Source organism: Papaver somniferum, chromosome 7 (assembly GCF_003573695.1).
Source record: "Papaver somniferum cultivar HN1 chromosome 7, ASM357369v1, whole genome shotgun sequence".
In the NCBI taxonomy this organism is placed as follows: domain Eukaryota; kingdom Viridiplantae; phylum Streptophyta; class Magnoliopsida; order Ranunculales; family Papaveraceae; genus Papaver; species Papaver somniferum.
This window is the reverse complement of record NC_039364.1, coordinates 93,778,923-93,799,885: the sequence shown is the minus strand read 5'-3', so window position 1 is coordinate 93,799,885 and position 20,963 is coordinate 93,778,923. Positions and strand designations below refer to the sequence as shown.

The window sequence follows — 20,963 nt, the reverse complement described above, 5'->3', positions numbered from 1 at the left end:
TCTCACCCATAACTAAGAGTTTCTACGACCCAAAGTCGAAGAGTTGAAAAACAAATCTGTATCACACAGAAAAGTCCATTGAATAGATAAATCTGTCTCCCACAAATATACCTACGAGTTTTGTTCCGTCTTTTGATAAATCAAGGTGAACAGGAACCAATTGATAAACCGGACTTGTATTCGCGAAGAACAGCCTAGTATTATCAATCACCTGACAATAATCTTAATCGATTAACGAAACAAGATATTGTGGAATCACAAACGATGAGACGAAGATGTTTGTGACTACTTTTCAATCTTTCCTATCGGAGAATAAATTTCGAGCAAATCTTAAAGAAGATAGTACTCAATCACAATAGAAAACAGCAAGATAAGAACACGCAACTACAGAGAAAATAGTTGGGTCTGGCTTCACAATCCCAATGAAGTCTTCAAGTCATCAACCTACAGAGTTTTGGAAAACCTAAGGTTAAAGGAGAATCGACTCTAGTCGCAACTAATATCTCACAGAAGGTGTGGGGATTAGGTTTCCCAGTTCCTAGAGTTCTCCTTTATATAGTTTCCAAATCAGGGTTTGCAATCAATGTTACCTTGGTAACAAAGCATTAAATATTCACTGTTAGATGAAAACCTGATTAGATTTAAGCTAATATCTTTCAACCGTTAGATCGAACTTATCTTGTTATGCACAAATGAAATGTACCACCATTTAGATAAAGGTGACCGTACCTAAACGTGTACACTTAGTTAGTTCAACAATAATTAACCAATGGTTAGCCATATGTGCACTTTCATATCAACCTTATTCATCTTCATCACAACTAGTTCAAATGACTCAAATGAAACTAGTTAGAGAGTTGTTCAATTTTTTATATTCTGATAGAAGTATACAAGACACAATTGAAGCAAAATCGATTTTGATTCACTCGAATCATTTCATGAACATTATAGCCACGGTTTGCAAAAGATTGTATAAATGTATTAGTTCATGAACAAACCGATTTTAGTACATAACCTACTTAGTATGCAAACAGGTAGACATACCTAAGTAGCCGGACTGAGTTTGGCTACGCCAATACGCGTACGGGTACGCATACCATACTACACTTCCAAATTCCAGCAGAAATTCATGGACTTGAACTTCCGCCAGTATGCGTACGGGTATGCATACTTAGTTCCCGGACTTCCAACAACCAACCAGTACGCGTACGGGTACGCATACCATGGTTCCCGGTTTTGGACTTTACACAAATGTGAATACACACTAAGTTTATATCCAATCATGGTATGGAGGTTGTTTAGAAAGTGACAATCTGGATCTTCTTCATCTCGAGTCACTTGGTCATGCTCTTAATACTTTTTCTGTGGTTTCTACTATTGTTAAAGGTTCGCGTTCATCTAGAAGTTTTGTGAACGATGAGGACTATTTTCAGCTGTTAAAAATTAACATTCATCTTGTTCTGCAAAATAGTTGTAGATGGTGGATTTTCGACAAAGGATAGAATCGTAAAACCATAACTGCACACGCTCCTGATCCAGCAATCATATGAGTATCGAGGCTCATGTCTCTCATCGAAGCATGAAAGCTCATGCTGCAAGAATCTCTGACTGAGAATACTGTCTCTCAGAGTATATGCAGATGTGTAGTCTCTCAGCTGAGGCAGCGACATATCTCATGAATACTGAACAATTTCAGTAATTACTTCTATATAGAATCGAAAGATCGGACGACTCCTAGACAGCTTGCCTGCTAGTATAGAGCAATAACGTCTTCAGGATGTAATAATGTTTTCCCTGACTATATAATATGACGCTTCAACAAGCTCATATTACCCGACTCAGATAATTAATGTTCCTAGACAGCATGCCTGCTAGTATAGAGCCATCAACTAATTATCTCTAATCCTTAAATTCATTAACTGAATATTCGGAAATATTCTACGTTCTTCGTAATATTTCATTACTTCAATTCATGGTTATTCCCAGCATAATTCCATGGGTTAGTAATAAATATTCAACGAACGGGCATCTGAGCTGCTATCGAGTAAGCCCCGACCAAAATGATGCGAGTGTACTCAGCAATAATGCACGAACGAGCATTCCAGAACAAGAAGGAACGATGAACCTATGCGAAATAGGAAGAAAAATAATAATAATAAAAAAATATTAGCTAAGGCGCTAGGGGACTGGGCCCACCGGCCGGCCAGTCACGCCGTGGCCAGTCCCACACCCAATTCTATATTTTATCATATTTTATTATTTTTCCCTGATCTCATGAAAATCCCTTCATTTGAACAAATCTCCTTCGTTTTAAGAAAACTCCTCAGTTTCATGGTGTTTCCTTCATATCAGGGAAATAATATAAGATTGGGAAAGGTGTCCTGGGACCGTGTCTACTAGCTGACCGTCTATACCCTAGTTGTGGCCGGTCCCACACCTCATGATTCCTCAATATTTTATTATAATTTCCTTCATCTCATGAAAACTCCTTAATTTCATGATGTTTCCTTCACATCAAGGTAAAGAGATAAAATTAGGGAAAACTCACGGGACCGGGCCCAGCCGGCCGACTATGCCCTAGTGGCCGGTCCCACACGTCCTTATTTTATTATTTTTTTATATTATTTGTTTTCTTCATCTCAGGGAAACTCCTTCACTTCAAGGAAATTCCTTAGTTTCAACAAACTCCTTGATCTCATGATATTTCCCTAAAATCATGAAAATATTATAAAATTACGAAAAGTGCCATGGGACCAGGCTTATTGGCCGGCCGGCCGGCCATGCCTTGGCCATAGCCGGTCCCACACTTCATGATTCCTTATTTTATTATTATTATTTCCATCATCTCATGAAAATTCCTTAACCTCATGAAACTCCTCAGTTTCATGGTATTTCCTTCACATCAAGGAAATTACATAAAATTGGGAAAGGTGTCACGGAACCGGGCTTGCTAGCTGGCCATCCATGCCCTAGCCGTGTCCGGTCCCACACCTTGTAATCCCCTATTTTATTATTATTTTCATCATCTCATGAAAATTCCTCAGTTTCCTTTACTTTTTTTTTGTCTCTTAGAGTAGAGAGAAAAATGAGGAAAGAGAAACTCCGGCGCTCTGACTAGGGTTTTGCGTTTTTTTTTTCAAATTTTTTCTTCACCAATTTTAATCTTTGATTAATTATGGCCGAAGAACCAATCTTACTTCTTACGAATGGCAACAACAATACTCAATCTTTTGCTGAAAAGGTTAAGGCGAGGCAAAATTTGCAGTCTACAACCGTTGATATCAATAGTTTACCAACTCATACTTTGGTAGATGGAGAACCATCTTTGATTATTCCTGCGGAAAACTACCAGGAGGGATGCAAACCTTTTGAGAATAGCTTCATTGCTCGTTTAAACTTCACAGGATTAAAGTTTGTGGAGGTGAAAAAAGTTTAGTTTCTCAATGGAAGCTAAACCCTAATTTTATACGGTTCATGACGATGAGTAAAGGGTTTTTCGTTATCATTTTAAAAGATACGGAAACAATAGAGATAATCAGACACAAAAAATGGTACGTAAATCAACATGAACTCAAACTCATGGATTGGTACCCTGGTTTCGATCCGGAACGTCAGAAAACTTCCCATGCAAATGTATGGGTTCACTTTCCAGGTCTTCATGCAGAATTATGGATGGAGAAGAATTTGCTATCAATGGGAAAAGTTCTAGGAAATCCAATAGTGGTTGATCAAAGAACCCTAACCTTGGAATTTGAGAACTTTACGTCTGTCCTTGTGGATATATATTTTGCAAAGCACATACCAGATAGGATTCGTCTCACAGCTGGTGGGCGTACTTTCTGGCAAAACCTTGATATTCCGAAGCCTCCTAAATTTTGTTTGAAGTGTTGCATTATTGGGCACACTGATAAGGAATGCAGGAAGCAATCTCAACAAGAAGAGCAGTCGACCAAGGTGGATGCTTCAGCGAATGGAGAATCTTCACAAGGTTGGCAAGAAGCAAAGAATAAAAGGCAACGTAGGCGTAGGAATTCTCGAGTTCCTGCGAACTCTAATGATGCTGGAGATGCTGAGAAACCTGTAACAGTTGAGGAGAATGCTGAGGGTGTGGAGGAAACCACTCATCTTGAGGAGGAGCTAGCTTCTTCTGAAGATCAACTTCAAGCAGCGTCTTTGGATGTTGAGAAAGCTAAAAAGGCCCTTACTTCGAAAGCAGCATTAGCTAAAAAGTTGGTAGTGGGTGAAACTACAACTTCACAAGCTAAGTCAGTTAAGAGTGGTGAATTGGAAAGAACTAACCGCTCTAACAGTGATAAGAATAATGCTGGCTCTTCTTCTACTCCTGTAGCAACTTTTGGAGAAAATCTGATGCGATTGTTAATATGATATCGCCAACTCCACTATACAATGTTGTCACTGACACAATGGTGGTTATTTCGCCAAACGAATTCAACGTCCTAAGTGATGAACTGGGTTTGTCAGAGTCGGTGCAGCAAGTGACTGATCAAGCTGAGGAAAGTTCAGATGAGGAACTAACGCCGGAACAAGCTTCTTCAGGAGTTAAGGGTTCAAAGTGGAGTGAAATCCAGTATGACCACAACAAACCTAAGGTTACAAGGATGGCTAGCAGAGTACGGCTTTCTAATAATCAGCAAACTAATATTTTTTCGGAATCCAAGTCTTACTCGGAAACGGAAATTAATGAACTTGGGATCAAAGTTCGGAAATGAATCTCTCCAATCCTGGAGCGAAGGAATCCGGCCAAGAACTCAACAACTATAAATAAATCTTCAAAAACAGATTCCTAATGCGTGTGCTCTTTTGGAATGTCAATGGGGTGGCAAAGATGGAGGCTGGTATGAAGTTACGTAATTTAGTTCATGAGTATAAGCCAGTAGTACTGTATATTGCTAAGCCAAAAATTCAGTATTCGGGTAGTGTAATGCTAAGGTTAAACTTAGCTGGTTTTACTAAAAAGGCAATTCATAATTCTTCTACAAACTCTTTGGGCCATCGTTGGATTCGTTGGAGTGAAGATTTTGAAGAGCCAGTGGTGATTAATAGGTCTAAACAAGCTTTTACGGTGAAAACTGAGGGGGTCTTAATCTCTTTTGTTCATGCTAGTTAGATTCAAGTTTTTCGTAGAAGACTATGGGGTCTGCTGTCTTCAGTGGACTCTACGACTCCTTGGTTAGTTATGGGAGATTTTAGTTGTGTTCTTCGTGAAGATGAAAAGAAAGGGGGCAGAATACCACGTACTTCTTGTATTAATGATTTCAATGACTGGTTAGAAGAGAATGATCTTTTTGAGGCAGACTCTTTGGGTACTAAATTTACTTGGTCGAATGGGCAATCAGGTGTTAGAAGAATTCTTAGCAAGCTAGATCGTGTTGTTATTAATGAGGCTTGGTTATCCAAATTTTCGAATTGGCGGTGTAAAGCTCTTCCTAGAGAAGTTTCTGACCATTCAACCCTTATTGGAGTTCCTTTTAATTCTCCAAGGCCAAGGCGCGCTCCTTTCAGAATTCAGAAAATCTGGTTTACACATCCTGATTTTTTGAGAATGGTTGAGGCATCTTGGAACGCTCAGGTGTATGGTAATCCTGATTTTATTTTTCCTTTCAAATTGAAACTTTTGAAGGAAGCAATGAAATTGTGGAATCAACAGGTGTTTGGCAATGTTAATGCTTGACTCAAACAGGCGCAATTGAAGTTTGAAGTGGCGAGTAGAAATTCTGATGAGGATCCCTTTAATACTTCAAAACTGAATTTAATGAAGGATGCTTTGGTGGAGGTTCAGGATGTTCGTATGCAGCAGAATATTATGCTTAAACAGAAATCTCGAAATAAATGGATTTTGGAAGGGTCTAGTAACACTTCTTATTTCTATAGTTCTATTAATATTCGAAAAAGTGCCAATACTATTTCAGAGTTGGTGACAGATGATGGGGTAACTATTACTGAGCCGGATCAACTTAGAGATCATGTGGTGTCTTATTATGAGGCTAAATTTAATGGTGATGATATGCCAATTGGGGAGCATTTGTTTGAGTATGAGCATGAATCTATTTCTTTGGAGGAAAGCCAGATGTTGGATGCGGTCCAACTTTGAAAGAAATTCAAGTTGTTGTCTTTGATTTAGGAGCGGATAGTGCTCCGGGTCCGGATGGTTTCTCAGGATGTTTTTATAGACATTGTTGGGATTTGATTCATGAGGACCTATTTAAGACTTTTTTTTTTTTGCTGGACTAATAAAGTTATTCCTAATGGGGCTAATTTTATCCTTATTCTTTTGCTTGCAAAGGTAAGAGGAGATGATAGCTTAAAGAAATTTAGACCAATTGGTCTAAGTAATTTTATATTCACTAAAATTCTTGCTACTAGACTTGGTAAGGTCTTGGGAAATTTGGTTTCGGAAGAACAAGTTGCTTTTATGAAAGGGAGGAATATTCATGAAAACATTAGTCTAGCTTCGGAGATGGTTAATGAGATTCACATTAAGCGAAAGGACGGTAATTTGGGTCTTAAGCTTGATATTTCTCAAGCTTTTGATACGGTAAGTTGGTCCTTTGTTATGGAGGTGTTTCGGAGATATGGCTTTTCAGAAAATTGGTGTGCTTGGATCCACAATATTTTGAAGTCAGCTCGTATATCTATTCTTCTTAATGGTAGTCCGGAAGGTTTTTTCAAGATTAATAGAGGTTTGAGACAAGGGGATCCCCTCTCGCCTCTTATTTTTGTTTTGATAGAGGATGTTCTTAGTCGAAACATCACTAAACTCTTTCAAAATAAGGACATGACTCACGTGGTGAAGCGTAATGGTATTGCTCCTACTCATCTTTTCTTTGCCGATGATATTATGATTTTTTGCAAAGGAAATATGAAAAGTGTGACAAATTTGGTGAAGCTTCTTGATGATTATCAGTGTGCTTCTGGGAAGCGTGTTTGTAGAGAGAAAAGCAAGATTTATTATGGCGGCGGGTCCCTTACTAGGCGGCAATCCATTGCTGATTTTTTAGGCATGGGAATTACTTTTTTCCCGGATCGTTATTTGGGTGTTAAGGTGATGCCTGGTATGGTTAAATATGAGAATATCAGCAATGTTGTAGACAAGCTCAAGGATCAACTCTCGGTCTACAAAGGTAAGATGCTTTCCTTCCAAGATAGAGTGGTGCTAATAAAAACTGTTCTTTCTAGCTACTTAATACACAATATGGCGGTGTATAAGTGGCCAGTTAAATTTATTCATCAATGCCAACGTGTGATTCGTAATTTCCTTTGGTCGGGGGGTTCGAATCTTTCCAAGGCTTTTTTGGTGGGTTACGATAAGATATGCAGTCCGGTGAAGGAAGGGGGTCTTGGTCTCACTAGTTTGCGGACTATGAACAAGGCACTGCTAATGAAACTTTGGTGGAGTATTTTTTCCTCAAAGAAAAAATGGGATCGGTACTTGGAAACTAAATTTACTTGCAGAGATGGGCGTATAAATTTGGCTGGAGTTAAATCAACGATTCTTCCAGGCATTCGTTGGGTGCACCAGGATATGCTGAGGAGTACTAAATCGTTAATTGGTGATGGTAGGGCGACCTCTTTGTTTTATGATATTTTCTATGGAACTAAAGCTTTGGCGGAATTTTTAAACCGCACTGACCTGGATAGGAATGCTCGGGTTAGCGATATCATTGTGCAGGGTGAATGACAGCTTCAAGAGGTTCATATGCAGGTTCTCTTGGATGTTGGGGTGGTGCTGGAGGAGTTGCCTAGAATTCGCAATGGCCTGGACAAGAAGATATGGATGCCAGATTTGAAGGGGAAGTTTTCAGGCAGATCTGCAAGGGAGCTTGTTCGTACTAAGTATCCTATTTTGGAGGAGGCGAAATTTCTTTGGAGGAAGTTTGTGCATCCATCGTTAGCTGCCCAGAACTGGAAGTTTGTTCGAGGAGTGTGTGCTACCTTAGACAAGGTGCGGAGTAGATTCAAGATATCGCTGGCGTCAAAGTGTAGTGTTTGCCAAAACGCTGAGGAGTCATTAGAACATGTTTTATGGAGCTGTAGATTTGCAAAAGAGGTATGAGACTGGATTGCAGGTATCTTCAATATTACACCTCAGTATAATTTACTTATCTCTAACAAAGAAGCTGCAAAACGCAGTGGTATGGTCAGAGATTTGTGGTTGGTGGCGAACTTGGTGGTGCGCTATGAGTTGTGGTTTTCTATAAATAAGGTGTATGAAAAGAAGCCTCCTTGCTGGTCATTCTTTCAAAAAAGGGTGTTCAACTTGATCCATGAATACTCTGTGAGAATAAAGAACTTTATGTATAACATGATGGAAGATTTAAAGCTGCTGGACTTTTTTCGTGTTAGCTACAGAAAGGTGAAGATTATAGATCCTAAGGAGTGTTATTGGTCACCTCCAAATAAAAACGAACTTTTGTTATGCACTGACGGCGCTTCAAGGGGGAACCCAGGGGTTGCGGGAGCTGGAGTAGTTGCAAGAAACGCAAGGTGTGAAGTTGTGGGAGCTATGTGCATTGGACTTGGCATAGCTTCAAACTATCTGGTGGAGATTTATGGAATTCTTGTGGGTCTGGAATGGGCTTTGCAATGGGGATATAGGTAATCGTTGTCGTATGCATCAAATATAATTTCACTTTCTCACTGAACTAAATTTAAATGAAGTATGTGGTAAGAAAGAGTTCGTTCCCACAGAGAGGCTTTTGTTGTTATAAAAATTTCAGTTTCTTAATAACCAAGGGGGGAAAATTTTGTTTTAGCAAAACAATAAAAATAATTGAAAGCAATAAAATATGAAAATAATCAATAAGAGGAAGATATTGGTTACGGGATAGTATCATTCACGAACATGTATTTTCATCAATGACTAGAATTGGTATTTTAATCTCTCAATTACTAAAAGTCCTGGGATACGTTGATCGCAAGTATATCCCGCTAATTCCCTAATTTCATCACAACCACATTAAAAGATGCATAAGTGAATTCTTCCTAGAAAGCAACCTAAAGTGTAAAAGCACAATTAAGTTTAACTCCCTAAAAGCACTAAGTTCTATGGAATAAGACTAATCAAGGAAATCAAATGTGTAAAAGCACTAATTCGATTTAACCAAGGTTATGATTCATTTGTGACTAGTAGGATATATCACTACAAGCACTACCCACAATTATGCTACTAAGAATCAGGGATAAACAACTTTTTCGTATTAAAAACCCTAATATAGCTTTAGAAATGAATGCAAATTGGATTGATTCCGGACTCAACCAAACAAACAATCAAATCATAAGACAATATAAACCATGAATCATAAACAATAAAGTTGAGACAAAACTAATTCATTGAATCAAATATCATTTGTGAAATCCACTTTATCCCATAACCAATAATATGAGTTTAGTTACTCATAGCTTTTGAGTTCATCATAATCATAATCAATAATGAAATGAAAAAGACGAAAAATAAATGAAAGCAAACCCTAGTCGCCGCTCTCCTCCAAAACTCCAAGTGAAAAAATACGAGATATCTTTAAGTTGTAGAAAACTTTCTCCTTTATAGCTCCTCTTGTTCCAAAATTAGGTCCAAGTCTTCAAAGTCCATTAGATAAAAATCCACCAAGCCCATATGTGAGAAAAATCCATGTAGAAATTATCCCAAAAATATGTTTCCGGAAAACTGGGTCCACCGCCGGAAGTTGGCCGGAAAAGTATCTCAGGTGACCGGCAAAGTCCACCCGGTCACCGGTCAAGCGGGTCAGGTCGTCGAATCAACTCAGTCAAAGTGACTGAATCAATTCACTAACTCAGTCAGATCGTGAGTTAGACCCGAGTCAGCTATTCAAGTGAGCTAACTGGGCTGACTTGGTTTAGTTGCCATGGCATAAGCCATGACTACTGCTGCGCCATTATTGTGTCTTGGCTGGCATAATTTGCATCCATTCCTGTAGCTTCACAACTACAAACTTAGTTGAAGTTACCAGTTCCATTATCTCATTGTCTGCAACATCAACAACCACAATCAACTGGTGCTCATCTCTTCCATCTTAGCCAGACAAACACATACAAAGAATCAACATCAGGGCAGCAACAAACTCAGCCACTAACCCAGCAAACTGTACCATCATCTCATACATAAAGGGACCAATGCATAACTTGAGTACATCCTTGACATTGGCCACCAGACTGCATCTCCAACTACAATTTTAATCCATTCCCTGTAATGCAGACTCATCACCTCCACAATCTGTACCCATTTGAATTCCACCTTCTTCCCCCTTGCACTGTCACAGCACAGAATCCAGTTCAGGACTGGATTGTAGCTCCTTTTTTATTGTGCTAAAACACCACTTCCAACTGCAGCCGCACTGCCTCCAACAGTCCATAACTCCCCTGTAATATGCAATATCACCAAGTATTCAGCTGATCCATCTCAGGACAAATGGCACCTACAATGAAACATCTCCACTGACACTGCCAAGCTCTAACACTCATTGCTCCAGTTCTCCACCAACACACAGCAAAGCCATACCCATACAACACACAGAAACTGCACCAGACCCAGTGCTCCATTATGTTCAGTAGCAGCTGCACTGACCTGCCCTGTACCAACAACTCCAGCTGCATCTTGTCACATATCATCAAGCTTCATAATCTCCATAACCAGCTGCCTTGCATAACTCCCCAGCTGCAGCTTCTCCCAATGCCTGATTCAATCACATAACTCAGGCCACCTGCAATATATCACTTCCATAAACTGCAACAGACACAGATCAGTTCCAAATGCTCATCACTTCAGTGTCATTGAGTTGTTGCTATACCCCATTAGCTCATCATCAATTCCATTCTCAAAACCTCAAATCTCTCTACTTCTGTCACACACTTCCAGTAGCCACCACCAACACATTGACTTCATCTGTAATACACAGCTCCTCCAATTTCATTGAATCTGACCCATTCTTCTTTGCATTGCACACGACAGAAACTCAACTGCAATCCCATTCACCTCAGGTCATAACTAGCAGCAACATTTTGCGGCAGCAACATCCATTTGAGCTTCAAATCAGCTTAATCACTCAACCAACACTCCAACACTGCCATTTACAACACCAACAACACCAGTGCATTCTGCTCAGCTCAAAACTCACTGAAGTATCAGCATCACTACCATTCTTCCATGAGTTCATCACCATCACGACCATCTGCATCTTATGTTCACCTGCAATCTCATGCCCTGCACTTCAACTTCTCCACTGGCAAAAACAACCAACATCAGTTATCGATCAATCAGCAGCAGAAACCCTCTTCATAATCATCTCGGCAATTCTGTAACTAACCCATCTCTCCAATTTCTTGTTTGAATCTGCTTTTCAATTCACAGTAGCAGATCTATCTCTTAATCCTTCCCCATGAATCGATCCCATTAATTCAATCTCAGAACCGAAAGCAAAACCCCCAATTTCTTCTCTGCTTCCTCATCTCAACAGTTCCATTACAAACCCCATCACAGAATCATTTCATCTTCCATATATGATACCAACCACAGATTCGACTTTTCTCATCTCTGTGACATCAACACTATCTCCAGTTCCTTCACTGTTTCTAGATCTAACCCTTCAAGCACATACCACACCCTCGAATCTCTGAGACTTAAGTCATCTCCATCGTCAATTTCAGCTAACCCTTGATCGTCACCTCTCTCAGACAGCAGCCATCTCTGAATTTCAGGGAGATAGTAATGAATACAACCACCAATTCTCGATCTTAGGGTTTGTGTAGGAATAGAAGGTGGATATAACCACTCGAGTGAAGTGGATAAGGGGCCAACCACGGATGTATTTTCCTTGCTTCTCTAGACTAAGCTGCAATGGTTCGCTTGCCTTGGCTCCGTTCCCATAGCAGTTGCATATGATAATGGCGCTTTTGCGCTCCAAATGGACGATTTCTCCTTCTTTTGCTCCCAACGACTCCATTTCACCTAATAACTCAAAATTAAACATAAGAGATGTAATTCACAAGGATAATAGCAAAGAAAGCATAAATACTAGATATAAAATTAGGTGTTTTACAACACCTATCAAATTCCCCCACACTTAGACTTTGCTAGTCCTCGAGCAAATCAAACAAAACTTATTCTAAAGTATACATACAACTCCGTCTCGTGAGGGTTTACTAGAGATATACCCACAAAACTTACTTTTCCAACTTACTACTTCTCCGAAATGATAACATCCAACGTGCTAAGAAGACATAGAGATTCTGTACACTAGTCATAAGAAGTTAGACACATAAATGAACACAATCTCATCTTTAAAAGTTGAGAGAGAAATAACCATCCCTTATCGAAAGAAATTCGGGTTCGGAGTGATCGAAAGTCTCGACTCTGCTTCACAAGAAAGGGTTTTATGAAGTTGCTCTCAATAATAAACAACTTTTTATGGGTCACACATGTGTCCAGGTAGGAGTGGAGAGAGAATCCTGCGACACGTTGAATGATAGGAAGGAAAAAACCCTCCGAATTGTTTTGAAAACCCACATCTTTTATTCATTTTGAAAACCCTTTTTCTGACGATCTCTAAGAAAGGAAATCAACCACTTAACAAAGGTGGGAATATGCTTACTTACCTCGTTATCCGTTCGACGTGCAGTTAGCACCACTCTCACAGCATCCATAGAAACGTCTTTGGTCTTCAATCCTTGTCTTCATCTTCGTCTTCGGTCTTCAACTCTTGATGATGAAGTCTTGAACTCGTAGAATCTTGACAATGTGATTCTTTCCTCTAATTCCTTGTTGCTTGAAACTTCATTATGGATATTTCTTTTTCCATTGGCTTTATTGAATGAATACAAAACCAAAAGCGAACTAAACAAACCCAAATATGATGCAATATTTTTTTTTCATAAGATGCAAAATAAATAAAGTAAATACAAAATGAAAACAAACAAAATATTAAAACTAATGATGGACCTATTAAAATTGTCTCTTGTCTCTCCTCTTTTTTTTTGACAAGGGATCTAGCATAATGATGACCATATCCCAAGATTTTTTTTTATGACAAGAGAAAATAAAATACAAGCAAAAAAAAAAAAAAATGCAAGTGCAAAGATCATGGTGTAGGTACCTTACCGCTTGATTCTTCACAACTTGTATGTTTTAATATCATAAACTTCTTAAACTCTCATCTTGATAATCTTCACTCTTGTACATAAGTCTTCAACTTGTAAAAATTCTGCTCCTCGTCTTGTTGCTTTACTTGAATCTGAAATCTGCTCATTTATGTATTGTTGATTGTAAACCTTTAACGTCTTCAACTTTCCTTCAATTTGTGATGCTCCTCTTGTTGATGATGATAGTGTTTCTATGGACCTGTTGGTGTAGAGAGAGATAAAGTGGATGGTGCTAACTGCGAAGAAGATTACAAGTGGTATGTAAGTTAGCAATTCGATGTCACCATCATGATTGATAAAATAGCACTCAAGAGATCAAAATAGTGATTCTATTGGTGGGAGGTTGGGTAGCTCACCATTCTACCCGGAGCTAACGTACGGTGACACACACTCTAAAAGCACATATTTAGACAGGTACAAAGAAGTGAAGGTCGGTGCCTCTCATGATGTAACATGAGTAGTCTCCACTATAGGAGATCACTATTCTAATACCGAATTCAGTCTGCACCTCATTTTCCACTGGGATGGTTAAATCCAACTTTAACTCTCATAAAATTAACAAACCCGATCACGTTCTCTGTCATCTCTAAGTTCAGTCACTCTTATGAGAATCTCGATGTAATCTTAGCGACATGTATACTATGTAACTCTAAACTAACTACAAGTTGGAGTTATCCATGTACTAATTTACAAAAAAGTTGAAAAATTTACAATGCAAGCTTAACCACTCCCCACACTTAAACTTTACATTGTCCTCAATGTAAATTGAGTCATCCAAAGTAAGTCAATGTGGGAAATTCTAACATGACAAGTGACAAGAAATCAAAAAAAAAATAAAAACAAAACAAGACAAGACAAGAAATAAATAAAGTAAGACAAGAAATACTCATCCGATGGGTTTCCTCCCATTTAGCGCTTGGTTTAAAGTCGTCAGCCCGACTATCTCCTTGCTTTCTGCGCCTTAGCCAGCTTCCAACACATTATGGAAACCTGATTGAATGGTACATGGGTGTTTTATCACCCCAAAGATGTTGAAGTGTATGACTTCTTCATCAAACTCCATAGTCAAGGTGTCATTGTGGACATCAATCTTCGTTCTAGCGGTACTCAAAAATGATCTACCCAACAGTAAAGGTGTAGACGAGGATGAATTCACATCACTCATGTCTAAAACGTAGAAATCCACTGGAAATATTAGTCATTTTACTTGCACCAAAACATCCTCAACAATCCCTTTCGGGTAAATATTAGATCTATCGGCAAGTTGAATAACTATGCCGGTTTTCTTAAGAGGACCAAGGTTTAAAGCGTCATAAATAGAAGTAGGCATAACATTAACAGAAGCTCCTAAATCTAACATAGCTTTTGTAAACCTTGTTTTACCAATAGTGCATGGAATAGTGAAACTACCGGGATCTTTCAATTTAGGTGGGAGTTTCTTTTTAAGATACGCCGAAGCGTTTTCCCTCACACTCATTACCTCATTACCGGTTAGCTTGTGCTTGTGCTTGTTAGTGCACAATTCCTTTATGCACTTTGCATAGAGAGGAGATTTCCGAATTACTTCAATGAGTAGAATATTGACTTGGACCTTCTTAAAAACATCCCAAAAATCTCTATCTTGTTCCACCTTCTTATTAGCTTTAGCAAACCTGTCAGGAAAAGGTAGAGGGGGAACATAAGTAGAAACAAGAGGTTTAGGCTTATATTTATGTACCTCGGAAGTTTGGGGGAAATCAACATCCTTTTCCTCCATAACTGATTCCTTTGGGGTTTCTTCTTCACCTTAATCAGTAATTTCAGGTTGCACAAATTGTGTACCACTTCTCAACGTAATAGCATTGGCACCCTCTATTAGGTTATGAGGTTGGGAAGGGAGTTTCTCACCATTTTGTGCATGCAACTGATTAATCTCCTCGGCCATTGAGACAACTTTTGTTTGCAAGTCCTTGACCGCACTCTCCATTCTTTGCATAAAAGATTTCAGCAACTCTTCCATATTGGACCCTTGATTTTGAGGTTGTTGTTTTTTCTGTGGTTGACCAACTTGTGCTTGCAACTCTCTAATTACGTTATCCGTTTTCTGTTGATTTAAGTTCGCTAGTTGTTGATTTTGCTGTACCACGGACATTAGAGCCTCCACCAAAGTAACCATCTTTTCCAATTCTGGATTATGCCCTTGTTGTGGTTGTTGCACTTGTTGTTCGAACTCACTCGGATGGTTGTAAACATAACTTGTACTTGAAACTTTCTCGTGAGTGTTGGAGTAAATACCATATGGCTGAGTTGAAAATATAGCATTGACATGCTCTACGTTCTCATAAGCTGGGCGTGATGGTTTTACAACCACTTCTGCAATTTGTTGCATAATTGCCATCATATTGCTCATTTGTTGACGTAATTCAATAATCTCGTCAACTTGATTAACTCCCTTGGTAGGTGGTTCTGATCCACGACTTGAAAATTGTTGAGAATTTGCTGCCATACTCTCAATCAACTCTCTAGCTTGGATCACCGTCTTGTTCATAAGTGCACCACCACTTGCAGCGTCAATAAGATTCCTATCACTTGCTTGGAGACCTTCATAGAAGTATTGGATAATCATTGCGTCACTAAATTGGTGGTGAGGGCAGCTTGCTACCAATCTCTTGTACCGTTCCCAACATTCATACAACGATTCCCCCATACTTTGTTTCATCCCACAAATCTCCTTGCGAATTTGAGTCGCTTTCGACGCAGGAAAATATCTCTCCAAGAAAAGTCTCTTCAACCCGTTCCATGTTGTAATACTACCAGGCGGTAAGTAATATAACCAATCTTTAGCTGCATCGAGTAAAGAGAAAGGAAAAGCACGCAACATTCCTTCATCTGCATTAGCTCCATTAGGTATCATGTTTGTCATCAACCACTGAAACTCCATAAGATGCTTGTTCGGATCTTCCCATACACATCCATGGAACTTTGGTACTTGACTGATCAAACCTGACTTGATATCAAAAGTGGAAGTTGCTTCAATACACCATTGTTGTTGATCCAACTTCTGAGAAGTTAGCTCCTTGAGTGTGCGATTTGCATCACCCATTGTTTCTCCCAATTTGTATTTCAGTAAGGTACCTGAAACACAATTCTCAAAAAAAAAAAGTGAGAAACAAGACAAGAAACAAAAAGCAAATATGAAAGCAGATATGATGATAAGAAACTAAAAACTTAATAACAAGCCGTATGCCTCCCCGGCAGCGGCGCAAAAATTTAATCGATGTCGTATGCCTCAAATATAATTTCACTTTCTCACTGAACTAAATTTAAATGAAGTATGTGGTAAGAAAGAGTTCGTTCCCACAGAGAGGCTTTTGTTGTTATAAAAATTTCAGTTTCTTAATAACCAATGGGGGGAGATTTTTGTTTTACCAAAACAATAAAAATAATTGAAAGCAATAAAATATGAAAATAATCAATAAGAGGAAGATATTGGTTACGGGATAGTATCATTCACGAACATGTATTTTCATCAATGACTAGAATTGGTATTTTAATCTCTCAATTACTAAAAGTACTAAGTTCAATGGAATAAGACTAATCAAGGCAATCAAATGTGTAAAAGCACTAATTCGATTTAACCAAGGTTATGATTCATTTGTGACTAGTGGGATATATCACTACAAGCACTACCCACAATTATGCTACTAAGAATCAGGGATAAACAACTTTTTCGTATTAAAAACCCTAATATAGCTTTAGAAATGAATGCAAATTGGATTGATTCCGGACTCAACCAAACAAACAATCAAATCATAAGACAATATAAACCATGAATCATACACAATAAAGTTGAGACAAAACTAATTCATTGAATCAAATATCATTTGTGAAATCCATTTTATCCCATAACCAATAATATGAGTTTAGTTACTCATAGCTTTTGAGTTCATCATAATCATAATCAATAATGAAATGAAAAAGACGAAAAATAAATGAAAGCAAACCCTAGTCGCCGCTCTCCACCAAAACTCCAAGTGAAAAAATACGAGATATCTTTAAGTTGTAGAAAACTTTCTCCTTTATAGCTCCTCTTGTTCCAAAATGAGGTCCAAGTCTTCAAAGTCCATTAGATAAAAATCCACCAAGCCCATATGTGAGAAAAATCCATGTAGAAATTATCCCAAAAATATGTTTCCGAAAAACTGGGCCCACCGCCGGAATTTGGCCGGAAAAGTATCTCAGGTGACCGGCAAAGTCCACCCGGTCACCGGTCAAACGGGTCAGGTCGTCGAATCAACTTAGTCAAAGTGACTGAATCAATTCACTAACTCAGTCATATCGTGAGTTAGACCCGAGTCAGCTATTCAAGTGAGCTAACTGGGCTGACTTGGTTTAGCCATGGCATAAGCCATGACTACTACTGCGCCATCGTTGTGTCTTGGCTGGCATAATTTGCAGCCATTCCTGTAGCTTCACAACTACAAACTCAGTTCAAATTATCTCATTGTCTGCAACATCAACAACCACAATCAATTGGTGCTCATCTCTTCCATCTTAGCCAGACAAACACACGAAAGAATCAACATCAGGGCAGCAAAAAACTCAGCCACTAACCCAGCAAACTGTACCATCATCTTAGACATAAAGGGACCAATGCAGAACCTGAGTACATCCTTGACATTGGCCACCAGACTGCAGCTGCAACTACAATTTCAATCCATTCTCTGTAATGCAGACTCATCACCTCCACAATCTGTACCCATTTGAATTCCACATTCAACTTCTCCACTGGCAACAACAACCAACATCAGTTCTCGATCAGTCAGCAGCATAAACCCTCTTCATAATCATCTCGGCAATTCTGTAACTAACCCATCTCTCCAATTTCGTGTTTGAATCTGATTTTCAATTCACAGCAGCAGCTCTATCTCTTAATCCTTCCCCATGAATCGATCCCATTAATTCAATCTCAGAACCGAAAGCAAAACCCCCAATTTCTTCTCTGCTTCCTCATCTCAACAGTTCCATTACAAACCCCATCAAAGAATCATTTAATCTCCCATATACGATACCAACCACAGATTCGACTTTTCTCATCTCCGTGACATCAACATTATCTCCAGTTCCTTCACTGTTTCTCGATCTAACCCTTCAAGCACATACCACACCCTCAAATCTCTGAGACTTAAGTCATCTCCATCATCAATTTCAGCTAACCCTTGATCGTCACCTCTCTCAGACAGCAGCCATCTCTGAATTTCAGGGAGATTGTAATGATTACAACCACCAATTCTCGATCTTAGGGTTTGTGTAGGAATAGAAGGTGGATATAACCACTCAAGTGAAGTGGATAAGGGGACAACCACGGATGTCTTTTCCTTGCATCTCTAGACTAAGCTGCAATGGTTGGCTGGGCTTGGCTCGGCTCCGCTCCCATAGAAGTTGCATATGAGAATGGCGTTTTTGCACTGCAAATGGACGATTTCTCCTTTTTTTGCTCCCAACGACTCCATTGTAATTGTACCTAATAACTCAAAAGTAAACATAAGATATGCAATTCACAAGGATAATAGCAAAGAAAGCATAAATACTAGATATAAAATTAGGTATTTTACAAAATCTATCAATAGGCAAATTGTGATTCGCTCCGATTCGTCTAGTGTTATTAGAGCTTTGGAGGAGGATTCAGTACCTTGGTTTGCGCTACAAAGATGGACTGATGTGAAGAGTTTGTATGATTCTATTAGATTTGTGCACACTTTTCGTGAAGCAAATTTTGCAGCGGATAGCATGGCGAAGCGTGGTTGTTTATTAGACAATGGAGTGGGGATGCACTATGTTGGACGCTCTATTTTCTTGAATTTAATTGAATCTCCAAATGTAATTTATTATCGTTTTAAATATTTTTGTGAGTTTTTGGGGTTGTTGTGACCTCTTTTCTCACATACTATCTTGTATATATTTTTTTTGTTCAATACAATTTTTTGACTTATCAAAAAAAAAATTGGTTCAAACTTTTCCAAACAATTTGGAATTTCAAAAAACGATCGTCAGTCGGTCCCATGACCAACCAGGGCCGATTTCATGACCCCCATGGACGGTCCTTCATCTCTTCATAATTTATTAGGTTTTATCACCTAAGGTTCAGACGGACATTTTTTTTTTTTTGAATGATTAAACCAACATTTAATCATCTTTTCACCAACTAGTCTTCAAGAGACTTTGGTATTTTCCTCACTTGAGCATCTGGGCGTTACATGGTAGACTCATCATCCCATGTAGCCGGTCGCTCCTTTACTCCGTGGTTGATTTTCAATAAATCATCAATTGATCAAAATTAGGGTTTCAAATCCAAAGCTCTGCAAAACATAATTCAGAGCAGATTCAAACACTAATAATTTTACGTTGATCCCATGATCAACATTCTAGTTAATTATACCCGGTTCAGTTACCAGTATTTTAAATTAATATTTTTATTTTGGTCCTGCTACCAATAATTCATCAAAGGAGCAACATTTGCTCAGGTGAGCAATATTTGCTCAGACTAAGGAATATTGGTTCAACTATCAATATTCAACAATCCATCGAATGAGCAATATTTGCTCACCTTAACTATCAACATTTACTCGAGAATTATACGACAGACACGTGCAATTCATGAGTCTTAGAAAATTTGCAAATCACGTTCGACTCAGCAATACAAGGACTCATCGTCCCATAAAGTCATCAACTGACTAACTAAATATATGTCTGCCTTGCAGACTCCACAATTACGAGACATCAATCATGTTACGTGGGGGATATTAACTAGGGTTTTGGTCCGGCGATCTATAGCACGTGTGTTCATACACACGATGAGAATGTGAGCAAGTCGTGCAATCAGTTGGAGGAGTTAGCAAAGTAGTGTATGGAAAATCAACCAGGTCTCCGCACGATGAGCAACTGGTTTTAACACGATTTCCACTTCCCCACTCTTTGACTCCAGCAACTGTCACACTTCATGGGATCAAGGTGTTTTTACAATTCTAGCAATATAAATAAGTCTCTGAAGCATGATTGAAAAATAAGACAATCTTTCGTCAAACAGACAACAAGAGATTAAGAACTCAACGTTTGAGCAATTACTCTCAACAGAGAAAATTCAATCAATCAGAACTTATCTTATTTCTTCACGCAGAATACACAACACACCTACAATCTTCGATCACCATTGATCTCATACATTTCTCAGCTTCCCTCCTACAGATCGACCCATCCTCTCTTGTGACCGAATTGACTCTGGAACAACCATTGTCTTGGTTTAGGCCAGAGTCCTACATATTGATCTCTCGAACTTAAAGAACTCCATTCTTGCAGTGCATCTGTGTGAGGTTAAACATTTCGCTCGGTTCAAGGAGTCTCATCCGCACGGTCGTCTCCTCAATTCCGTAAAAACCAGCAAATCGTTTTTCCCCATCTACAAAGGTTAAATCAGGTGAGAAGCTGTTTGGAAAACAAATTTTGAAGCATACAAACCTTCCCGATTATTTGAATTCTGATGTACCGAGTCTGAAACAATTCAATTTTGGAAGAGTAATAGCATCACATAGTTCATATTTCTTTCACTATATTGCTCAGTTTAGCAAACATGGCCAGTACTGTTTAGTACTTTATTCTCTAACGGTTGTGTTCATGAGCTGTTACACTATTTGCTTGCATGGAAGTCAGATCGAGAGTAATGATTCACCTTGCATCGTGGATAATGATAAGCAACAAAACTTGTTGTTGTCCATCAAGGTCCTTACACAAGAACATTTTAAAAGTCTGAGGCT

General features: G+C 38.8%; 1 protein-coding gene across 1 annotated transcript; it reads left to right on the top strand.

Moving 5' to 3' along the window:
- Positions 1-3,579: 3,579 nt before the first annotated feature.
- On the top strand, positions 3,580-4,386 carry LOC113294925. Its single transcript, XM_026543295.1, has one exon. The coding sequence runs from the start codon at positions 3,580-3,582 to the stop codon at positions 4,384-4,386; it is 807 nt and encodes a 268-aa protein (XP_026399080.1).
- Positions 4,387-20,963: the final 16,577 nt, after the last annotated feature.

Bases quoted from the DNA above. Each gene is read 5' to 3' on its own strand.
- LOC113294925 (XM_026543295.1), top strand. From the start codon at position 3,580: ATGGATTGGTACCCTGGTTTCGATCCGGAACGTCAGAAAACTTCCCAT.